We start from the raw sequence: 10919 nt of genomic DNA, 5'->3' as shown, positions 1-10919 counted from the left end.
AAAGCATCTGAAAAAAGCCTCTCAGCTTCTGTTTATTGCTCGGCTGGTTTTATGCTCTGTGACTCCCAGCTGGCTGCTGGCCGCGGCTCCGGGAGCAGGCAGCGCAGCCCCGGCAGGACGGATCTCCCACCGCCGGCGCGGCGGCCGCTCCGGCCCTGCGCCCGCCGCAGGGCCACATGCTGCCCGGCCCTACAGCGCCTGCCTGGGGCAGGGAGCCAGCCCGGGCTCGGGGGCAGCGGCGGGAAGGCAGGTTTAGGGACGGCGGGCTCGGGGTAGGCAGCAAGGGAGCGCTCTCTTGGATCCCCCCGCTGCAAGGGGAACCTCAGGGGCAGCTGCAAAGGGATGGAGATGGGGGGGAACGGGGGCCATCTCCAAGGGCAGCACCGAGGGGTGGTGTGACCAAGCACTAATGCTGCCAACGGTGTTGAAATGCCTCACAACTTGAAATAACTCTAATCTAAATACAGAAGAAAATATTTGGGAAAGAAATGGTATTTCTTTAAATGCTGTACTTTTCAAAGACAGATTTTGTGGGTTTTTTTCAGTAGCTTTTTAAGGAGAGGGTGGGGAGCAGTGAAGGAACCTGAAATATTTTGGAGAGAGCAAGTGTTCTCTTTTTCAGCACCACTGGGGTGGGACGAGTTGTCTGCTTCATCCTTTAATGAGGAAACTGGAAACACTGTAAATTTGGGGTCAGTCCAGGCCAAAGCCGTTTGGAGGAGCAGAGCAGCAGCGATGCGCACAGCCCTGTCCCCCGCAAACGGGGCCCGTGCGCCAGTCATGTCGTGTTAGCGGCTCCACGTTGCAGTCGGGTTGGATGCCACGTGCAGGCACATTAACACGGAAAACACATTAGCCCCCACTGAGGAAACCTGAGCAAATTGGCCATGAGACGCGGCGTCCTGGGATTTCACATCGATGCGGTTCCCCGGGACAGCACAGCGGAGCCCGGCAGCGGGTCTGCTCCAGTTCGCTGCAGCCCCAGGCAGCCGAATGCACACGGGGTCAGGAGCTGCTCCGTCTGGACCCACCGCGCTGCTGCTGGACGGAGCCCTCACGCTGCTGCACCCCAAGCCCTGCACCTCAGCCCCGGGCAGGGGCTGCTGGGGGTGTCTGGGGGTGTCTGGGGATGTCTGGGGTGTCTGGGGATGTCTGGGGGGGTCTGGGGATGTCTGGGGGTGTCTGGGGGTGTCTGGGGATGTCTGGGGTGCCTGGGGGTGTCTGGGGATGTCTGGGGGTGTCTGGGCTGCCACGGCCCCACGACCCTGCGGCTCCCACCCTGCTGCCCCCGCCGGCTGCGTCCCCTGGGATCAGCCCCACAGACACCGCGCCCCCCACACCGCTGTGTGAGCAGGAGAGCACGTCCGCCCTGTCCCTCAGCAGACAGCTTCTGTCCTAAAACTGCCTCATTAAATATTAACCCCAGAGATGGAGCGTTTCTGGTCTCTCAGGGAAAGAGGCACATTCTCAGTGCTCCGTGGAAGATCCCCTTTCCCCGGTACCCGGTCACACGTACTTGCACAAGGCTGCACGTGGCCACCCCAGCCCGCAGCTCCCACCGGGAAGGGATGTGGCACTGCTGCTGGGCTGTCCCATCAGTGTCCCCACGTCTGTCCTCGTGGCCATTCCAACAGCTGTCCCCAACCTGCTCTCCTGGCAATGCTGGTGTGGGGCTTCTTCATGAGGGCACTTCTGGGGCTGGGCAGCCCCCGGTCCATGCACCCCACCAAATCACGTCTGTGCCATGTGCCCTGTGCCACGTGCCTTGTGCCCTCGCCATGTGCCCTGCACCGTGTGTCCTGCGCCGTGTGTCCTGCCCCGTGTGCCCTGCACCATGTGTCCTGCATCATGTGTCCTGTGCCATGTGTCCTGCACCATGTGTCCTGTGCCGTGTGTCCTGCACCATGTGCCCTGCACCATGTGTCCTGTGCCGTGTGTCCTGCACCATGTGTGCTGCACCATGTGCCCCGCACCGTGTGCCCTGCACCGTGTGCCCTGCACCGTGTGTCCTGCACCGTGTGTCCTGCGCCGTGTGTCCTGCACCGTGTGTGCTGCACCACGTGCCCTGCACCGTGTCTGTGCCACGTGTTGTGTGGGAGGAGAAGCTCCCGACGGCTCTCCAGCTCTCGGCTGGAGAAGAGACCCGAGGACCAGCAGAGGCCGGGGTCAGGAGCTGGAGGAGAAGACCCTCGCCGGAGCGGAGAAGCACATGGGGCATCTCCGTGTCCAGCCCCACCTGTGCCAGCCAGGAGCCCAGCACTGTGTCCCGGCACAGGGGCCGTGCTGCTCGGCCCCAGGGGCCACACGTGGCTCTGCCGTGGGGACACGCTGGGGCCTGGGCGCCTCCAGCTGCCTCCCAGGGCATCGCCTGGTGACAGCTCGTCCCCGGGACGTGTGGGTCCAGCACGGCTGCGGCTGCAGGAGGAGCAGTGGAGGAAACGGGAGAGCAGCAGCACCGAGGCACATCAATAATGCATCAAATGCCAGCAGCAACAAAGGGAGAGAGGGACCAGAAGCAGGAGAACAGAATATCACAGAGCTTTTTAATGGTCTTTTTCTATTAGCGTCAGCTCTGTGCTGGGCTGGAGGCAGAGGAAGTTTCCCCGGACGTCTGCAGGAATTCGGGAGAGGGGCCAAGTGTGCCGTCCTTGCCGTGTCCTGCTCCCGGCCCGCGGCGGGGCTGATGTGGTCACGGGCCTCTAGCGCTCCCGGAAGGTCCCGTGGGGCGGCCTGGCCAGGCACGGTCCCTCTGGCGAAGGAGCCGTGGCAGGTGACAGTGGTGCCCAGAGCAAGCAGAAAGGCTGGGCTCCGCTCTGGTGGTTGTGCTTGATCTATAACCTCCAACGAGCTGCGTGTGAGTGAAACCCCCCACTCTGGGTGACTTCGGGCACCCCCCACGGACCCCGCTCCCTCCTCTGCCCCCGGCGCCAGGCAGGGACACACACACCTGCGGTGCTCACAGACGATGGGGCGCAATGGGCAGGGGCTGCAGTGGGGCAGGGGGCGGCTAGCACGCGGTTCAGCCCCCACATCTGCCCCTGAGCCCCACCGCAGGGTTATCAAAGGTTTAAATGACATCATCCCCTTTCGGGGCTGCAGAAACAGAGGGGCGGGTGGTGAGCCATGTGCTGCAGTGCGATGTGGCGTGCAGCAATGTGCTGCTGTGCGGTGCAATGCAGTGCAGTGCAGTGCGATGTGCTGCAGTGTGCTGCAGTGTGGTGTGCTGCGGCGCAATGCGGTGTGCTGTGTTGCAATGCGGTGTGCTGCGGTGCAATGCGGTGTGCTGCGGTGCAATGCGGTGTGCTGTGTTGCAATGCAGTGTGCTGTGGTGTAATGCAGTGTGCTGTGTTGCAATGCGGTGTGCTGCGGTGCAATGCGGTGTGCTGTGTTGCAATGCAGTGTGCTGCGGTGTAATGCGTTGTGCTGTGTTGCAATGCGGTGTGCTGCGGTGCAATGCGGTGTGCTGTGGTGTAATGCGGTGTGCTGTGTTGCAATGCGGTGTGCTGCGGTGCAATGTGGTGTGCTGCGGTGCAATGCGGTGTGCTGCGGTGCAATGCGGTGTGCTGCGGTGCAATGTGGTGTGCTGTGTTGCAATGCGGTGTGCTGTGTTGCAATGCGGTGTGCTGCGGTGCAATGCGGTGTGCTGCGGTGCAATGCGGTGTGCTGTGTTGCAATGCGGTGTGCTGTGTTGCAATGCAGTGTGCTGCGGTGTAATGCGTTGTGCTGTGTTGCAATGCGGTGTGCTGCGGTGCAATGCGGTGTGCTGTGGTGTAATGCGGTGTGCTGTGTTGCAATGCGGTGTGCTGCGGTGCAATGCGGTGTGCTGCAGTGCAATGCGGTGTGCTGTGTTGCAATGCGGTGTGCTGCGGTGTGCTGCGGTGCAGTACAGTTCAATGCACTGTGCTGCAGTGCGGCATGGCAGGCACCACGGCCGCAGCGTGCATGCCGTGAGACCGGACTCCTCATCAGCAGCTCCCTGGGCTTCCTTCAGAACGCTCCTTTCTCTGCATTTCCAGAGTATAGTTTCCCAAACCAATAATTATTTAAACCTTGCTGAAAAGCACAACCATAAATTCGTTTCGGTGCCCTTAGCTGAACAGCCTAGCAGTCAGAGGACTGCTCTACACATCGCTCCACTGTGACGCGCAATTAGCCAGAGTGAAGCCAATCACCGTTTCAGTCACTGCTGTTGTGCATAAAACAGTGCCCCGGCAGAAGGAAAGGCTGTCCTGGCAGCGCGGTGAGGACTGGACCGCGCCAGAACCGCGGCCCGGCCGCGCGTGTCTGCCCGCCCCGCAGCGCGTGCCCACGCGGCGCTCGTCCCGCTCTGCGGTGCGGGACCGGCGGGTCTCCCCGGCAGATGCTGGCGCCGCGGCCGCCGAGAGGCCCTGCAGACAGCCCAGGGCAAAGATGTGAATTCAGAATCACACTGCAACCTGAAATCTGGAAAACAATAAGGAAGGATGACAAGATGTCGGTGTCCGTGAGCCGGCACGAGAAGGGCTGGTGGCAGCGCACGGACGGGGCGCCGGGCAGGGGTGTGCGCGGGGGAGCCTGCGTGTCCAGGGCTGGGGCACTACCCTGGAAACCGGAGGAGGGTGCTGACAGGCGGCGCGTCACACAGCTGCCGAGGGGAGGAAAAAGGCCGCTCGCTTTGGACCCAGGGAACTCAGGAGCTTGGGCAGATTTGAGAGTGAATCCAAACCACAGCATTTCAAACGTCCTTCCTGTGTGCAACAACAGCTGCGTCACAAGAAATGTGCCTCGAAAAGCTGTGAAGATCTAAACATTTGAAAGGTTTGCAGTTTGCAGTGCTGCACGGAGAGCGCTCTTCCCGCAGCAGCAGCTCTGCCCCGTGGCGCGGCACACTGGAGCCAGCGGCTTCGAGCCACCACCCGGCACGGGGCGCCCGCCGATGGGTGGGGGGACCCCAAAACTGGGTACCCAGCTGGCCCAACAGGCGTTCTGTTGGCACCACCGCAGCCACGGATCCGTGCAGCTGGTTCAGGTTTCCCTGGAGGGATCCAGCCCCGTGCCCCGGGAGCGAGGCCAGCGGTGCCCTCAGCCCGGGGGGACTGGAACCAGCCGGTGCTGGCGGGTCCTGGGCCGCAGCAGCCCCGGTGTCCCCTGAGCACGTCCGGGGGCTGCGGCTCCTCTGTCCCCTCTCCTACCTGCACTCCTGGAGCCCACTCTGCTGGTTAGTGACGGTGTCCCTGCAACCAGCACATTGCATTACTAGAATTCAGATTGTTGAGGAAATCTGGGGGAAGCATGTATTACGCGCAATAAATTGTACTATTTCCAAAAGCCACAACCTGCCACCAAATTTGTCAAAATCACTCGCATTTTGCAGCTGACAATTAATCGCCCTTGCAAGAGCCGCAGTCCGAGAATTGCTGGCTGAACTGTTTTGGGAAAACACAGCGGAGGGTACGGGGGCTGTGCCCGGCACCGGGCCGGCTGTCCCGAGCACGGAACGGGCCCTCGGCTGCTCCTGCCCGCCCACCACCGGTAAACTGCTGAGGCAACCCCGAGCCGGGCAGACGAGAAGGGCACGACAGGCGCGGGTGGCGGACACGCAGCCCCGCTGTGCGGGCGCAGCTGGACTGCCACGTCCAAACCCGTTTTAGCCCCCTGCCTCCAGAACGAGCTGATCCTCGCGGTGCGGGGCGGGGCATGCGGGCCGGGGCTCCCGGCTCCACGTCCCGTCCCCGCGGGGCCGAGCCGGCGGTTCTCCCAGCCCCTTCCCGCGGCTCCTCGGAGGGGCCCGGCCAGCGGGGACGATTCCTGGTCCCCCTGCTGCTGCCCCCCGGGTTCGGGGCCGGAGGGGCTGGGGACGGGGCGGGACGGGCTGGGACGGGGCGGGACGCGCTGGCACCTGGGGGGCCGCGGTCACCCACCCAGCTGTCACAAATCCTCACAGCACCAGCGACATCAAACAAAACGTGAATAAAGCAGCCAGATAAGCCCCGTCAGCGGCTGTTTCACACAGCGCCACCGCGAGCGGCCCCGGCGGTCCCGGTGACTTTTATTGTTTCAGAGAAGCCGGCTCTTCTCCGGCGGAGCTGCGGGGCGGGAGCGGCGCTGTCCCGCTGTCCCGTTGTCCCGCTGTCCCGTTGTCTGTCCCGCTGTCCCCCTGTCCCGTTGTCCCGCTGTCCCCCTGTCCCGTTGTCCCGCTGTCCCGTTGTCTGTCCCACTATCCCGTTGTCTGTCCCGTTGTCTGTCCCAATGTCTGTCCCACTGTCCCGTTGTCTGTCCCGCTGTCTGTCCCAATGTCTGTCCCGCTGTCTGTCCCAATGTCTGTCCCGCTGTCTGTCCCGTTGTCTGTCCCGCTGTCTGTCCCACTGTCCCGCTGTCTGTCCCGCTGTCTGTCCCAATGTCTGTCCCGCTGTCTGTCCCACTGTCCCGCTGTCTGTCCCGCTGTCCCGGTGCCGCGCGGGGTCGCGCTGCGGCACGTGCGCTCCAGCGGCCGGGGCTCGCGGGCCGCTCGCGGCTCGTGACGTCAGCGCCACCGCCGAGCTCGCGCGCTCTGCAGCGGCCTCGCACACAGCGCCCCCCTGCGGCCGCGGGGCAGGCACCGCACCAGCTCCCCATTGGCCGTCCGCACCCTCTTCCGCGCTCGCTCATTGGCTGGTGACAGGTACTGGGGCGTTGCCCCACGCTCGTGCTTCGCCATTGGCTGCTGCTCGAACTCCGTCCCGGTGACGTACCGGGACGCTTCTGATTTGGGTTGTGTGGTCGGGAGCGCGCCCCAAGCGCGGGCTGTGATTGGTGCATTGGCGCACGCGGTTCCGCCGCTGATTGGGTGTAACTCCCATCCTTTCTTTTTTTTTTTTCCTACGGCCTGTTCCGTCCTACGCGAGGTCACTTCCGGTTCTCTCTGCGGGTTACGCCTCACGTGACCCAAGTCGCAAGCGGCGCGGGACGCCCGCGCGCAGCCAATCCCGGCGCGTCTGGCTTCCCTCATTCAAAGTCGGCGGGCGCGTCGGCCAATTGCAGGGCGCGCCCGGCCCCGCGTGCGCTGACGGGCGTGTGGGGCGGCCAATGGGTCGCGGCGGGGCCTGGCCGGGGCGGCAGCGGCTGCGCTCGGCGGCGCTGCGAGGCGGAGATGGCGGAGCGGGGCGGCGGCGGCGCGGGGGCCGGCGGCGGCGAGGGGGAGGCGGCGGCGGAGCGGTACGGCAGCGAGCTCAGGTACCGACGGCGGCCGCGACCTGGCCCGGGGCGGCCTTCCCGCAGCGCTGCCCGCGGGCCCGGCCTGCGCCCGGCGGGGGAGCAGGCCGGGGCTGGGCCGGGTCGGGCCGGGGCCGGGGCCGGGCCGGCGGGCGGGGCGGGGCGGGCGGCCTGGCTGGAGCTGCTCTCGCCGCCTCCATTTTCTGTCCCCGCGCGCGGCGGCGCTGGGCCGGGTCCCGGGGCCGGGCTGCCGCTGCCCCGGCCCGGGCGCTGAGCGGGGCGGCCGTTCCACTCTCGTCCCCCCTCTCCCTCGGGCGGCCGCAGCTCCGCGGGCGTGCGCGGCTCGGGGTTCGGAGCGCGGCTCGGGGTTCGGAGCGCGGCTCGGGGTTCGGAGCGCGGCTCGGGGTTCGGAGCGCGGCTCGGGGTTCGGAGCGCGGCTCGGGGTTCGGAGCGCGGCGGGGCGGCGTGCGCCGGTCCAGCGCGGAGCGCTGTGTCCTGCGCCTTGGCGCGGCTGCCCGCGCAGCCCGGGCGGCGCAGCGCTGAGCGCGGCGGGCGGCGGCTGGATCGGAAACGCGGGAGGTGTGCGTACTCCGGACCCGCACTCGTGTCCGGGGTAGCGGAGCCCCGGGCCGGCCGGGAGGCAGCGTGACGCGGGTCCGCACCCCCGGCTGCCCTCCTCTCGGCTCCGGGTTGTTCGTTCCCGGGAGTGAAAACTGACACTAATAACGTTGGATTCCAAAGGGGAAGAAACTTGAAGTAGTTGCACATTTACTTTATTCAGTGTTGATTTCTTTCCCACACCCTTTTGATTTCTGTTAGGGTTTTTTCCCTGTTTATTGTGAGAATTTGATTTCCTGCAGCTGAGCAGCAGATGAAAATGAGCTTGGTTTCCCTTTGGCCTCATCCGCAGGATGGCTCAGCAGCAAGCACTGAGGTTTCGCGGCCCAGCTCCCCCGCCCAACGCCGTCATGAGGGGCCCGCCACCTCTCATGCGACCGCCTCCGCCTTTCGGCATGATGCGGGGTCCCCCTCCGCCACCTCGCCCCCCCTTCGGACGCCCTCCGTTTGATCCGAACATGCCTCCGATGCCACCTCCGGGGGGGATCCCTCCGCCAATGGGACCTCCACACTTACAGGTAAGGAACAGGAGGTTCTCTTGGTTTGTTGAGTTGGGTTTTAGAGGTTTCTCTCGTTTGTTTTCACACGTGGAAATAATGAGAGACATTCACGTGGATGAAAAAATAGCAGGGCATGGAGGAAACATACAGCTTCTGTAGGGTGTTGTAAAACTAATGCGTACCTGTGGTGGGTAAACACAACCTCTTTTGCTCCTGGAGGCAGTTCTGCCTGGCTTGGTTATGCAGTTGGGTGTGCTCGCCAGCAGAGTCGTTACTGGAGCCCGGCGTGGTGTGGGTGCCCTGTGGCCGTGCAGAGTGCAGGATGGGGCTGTGCTGGGTTTCTGAGCACCTTGCAGCAGGCGCGGGAGGGACACATACCCCCTGGGCTGGTCTGAGCTCTGCCGGCGCGCGGTCTGCCGGGGAGCTGCAGCCGTGTCCCGCGCGGTCCAGCGTGAGCCACACCTGCCGCGGGTGGTTATTATGGTCACCGGGGCGGGCTGGGTGGGCAGGCAGCAACTTTGGGAAGTGGGTGTGTCATCAGGGAGGAGGTGTGTGTGGTTCCAGCACCCCGTTCAGGAGGATGTGTCCTTAGTAGAGCCCCAGGAGTTGTCAACACAATCACCCTGTAAAAATATCTTGAGGGTGTTTGACTGGCGCACCTGCAGGTGGCCCTTATGCTGACATCGGTTTACTCTTGACAGAGGGACAATGCTCTTTATCTTGCATTTATTGTTGTGTTTTGTTATTTTTAAAACTGAAGAGCATTCCTAGCACTTCCAGGAGTAGCGCGAGCCTCTTGGGCTCAGGTACGGTAGATTTCAGTCTGTATTTTATTTCATGGTGATGTAAGCTTAAGTTCTTCTGCCTACTTTTCAGAGGTTCAGAGAGTTGGAAAGGTACGACACGTTTGTGAGTAAGAAATGTGTTGTTTAACAGCGCTGTGGGAGCGCAGTGCTGTCGCTGTGGCTGCTCTGTGGGACAGCAGCGGGCCTGTGAGGAGCTGAGTCGTTTGTGTGGTTTGTAAACTGTGGTTTAAATCTGCTGTTTGTCATAGACAAGTGAAAACATCAGTGCTGTGAAGTGTATCTTAAAATGTGGGGCTGTGGGTACGATGGACAGAGTGTGCTGCCGTGGGCCATTTCCTGGTGCTTTGTTTGAGTTCTGTCCGTGTGCTCTTGGCTTCCTTTGTAAGAGTATTTAACAGAAATCAGAGTTGGTACATGAATTTTAAAAGCAGTTTAAAGTATTTCTCTTACAGCAGAAGTGTTGGTCCTGGGGAGATTTCTGAAGGCAAGCAGAGGCAGCCAGGGAGCGAGGACGCGGCACGTGCCCGAGGCGGCCGGGCGACCGCCGCTCTGGAGCGGGGGCAGCTCAGGACCCGAGTCCCGGTTCCTGTGACCCGGGAGTGCTGCGCGGTCCCAGCTCGCGGGGCCCGGTCCTGCCCGTGCGGGCCGCGGGGCTGGCGGGGTGCACCGCGGAGCTGGTCTGGCCTTGCCTTTGCGGAGGGGAGGCTTTTCACTCACAAACTCAGCTCAAACTGGAGTGATGGAGATAATTGGGTCAGCTGTAGGTGTATGCAGAATTAAGTTAAAGAACTCAGTGGATTCTGTCGTCTCATTTTTAGAGAGAGATGCTCACTATACTTGTTACGCACAGGAAATTTCAGGACAGTCCAAATAGGCAGGTGGAATAAAATAACTTCATGTACCTTGAATTAGGAAGCAGGCGTTCAGGCTTTCAGGTGACAGTGCTGCATGGGGCAGTGCTGGATTTCTTATGATGATGTAATCATGAAAATGTCATTTGATGGTTATATTAGTTTTTTCTTAAATTCGCACCAGTTAGAATTTTAGTTAATGGGAAATCGCGAGGTATAGTGGATTGTATGAAATCTGCTGCTCTGCTATGCTGATGAATTGGAAGCTTACTTGTAATTGCTTTTAATGTGCGTGTTTCTCCACCGGCAGGGCCGCTGTGTAACTGGTGTGCCTGGTCCGCAGCTGGGAGGTCCGAGGGGCAGTTCTTCAGGAGCAGCTCTTCCATTCTCTCTCACGTTGGGATATTTTCTCCTTTTCAGGAGAGCAGTTTTCTCTCACCCCACTTCTTTTCGTGCCCCTTTTTCGGATGTTGACGTTTATGTTGGCATCTCGGATGTGAAGCTCTTGCTGCAGCTGCTCTGCCGGAGCTGGTGGCTTGTCAGGAGGTGCTGCCTCTGGGCTGGTGGCATCAGATTGTTAAAGAAGCTCTTGGGACTGGGAGAATTAACCTTGGTCTCGTTGTGCTGTCTGGTGCTCTGAGAAGGGAAAGCTCTGCTTACTACGGTCGTTCTTGTCGTTACACCTCTAGAGACCACCGTTCATGCCTCCTCCCATGGGCAGCATGCCACCGCCTCCGGGTATGATGTTCCCTCCAGGGATGCCGCCCGTCACCGCCCCGGGAACACCGGCGATGCCCCCAGCTGAGGAGATCTGGGTGGAAAACAAAACTCCGGATGGGAAGGTGAGCTGGTGACCAGAGCAACGAGGTGACGGGTGTTTGCTGCCCTGGGGAGCATTGTCACGTACAGTCTTGTGCTGTGGTAAAATCCTATGCTCCTGTCTGTCCTCTCATTAGTTATTTTTACAACAGAAG

General features: G+C 62.0%; 1 protein-coding gene across 6 annotated transcripts in view; it reads left to right on the top strand.

The window, feature by feature from the left end:
• Nucleotides 1-7033: 7033 nt before the first annotated feature.
• TCERG1 (transcription elongation regulator 1) overlaps nucleotides 7034-10919 on the top strand; it is a 28759-nt gene continuing 24873 nt past the window's right edge. For 4 of the 6 annotated variants that reach the window (XM_065029363.1, XM_065029362.1, XM_065029361.1 and 1 more), the window contains exons 1-3: nucleotides 7035-7191; nucleotides 8081-8306; nucleotides 10635-10787. In XM_065029363.1, the coding sequence (XP_064885435.1) occupies nucleotides 7109-7191; nucleotides 8081-8306; nucleotides 10635-10787 (462 nt within the window). In that variant the 5' untranslated portion in view covers nucleotides 7035-7108. Of the gene's footprint in view, nucleotides 7192-8080; nucleotides 8307-10634; nucleotides 10788-10919 lie in introns of all 6 variants that reach the window. The other 2 variants (XM_065029360.1, XM_065029365.1) reach the window with 1 other exon arrangement.

The sequence above is a fragment of the Columba livia genome, chromosome 14 (assembly GCF_036013475.1).
Source record: "Columba livia isolate bColLiv1 breed racing homer chromosome 14, bColLiv1.pat.W.v2, whole genome shotgun sequence".
Lineage (NCBI taxonomy): Eukaryota > Metazoa > Chordata > Aves > Columbiformes > Columbidae > Columba > Columba livia.
This window is presented reverse-complemented; position numbering and strand designations above follow the sequence as displayed.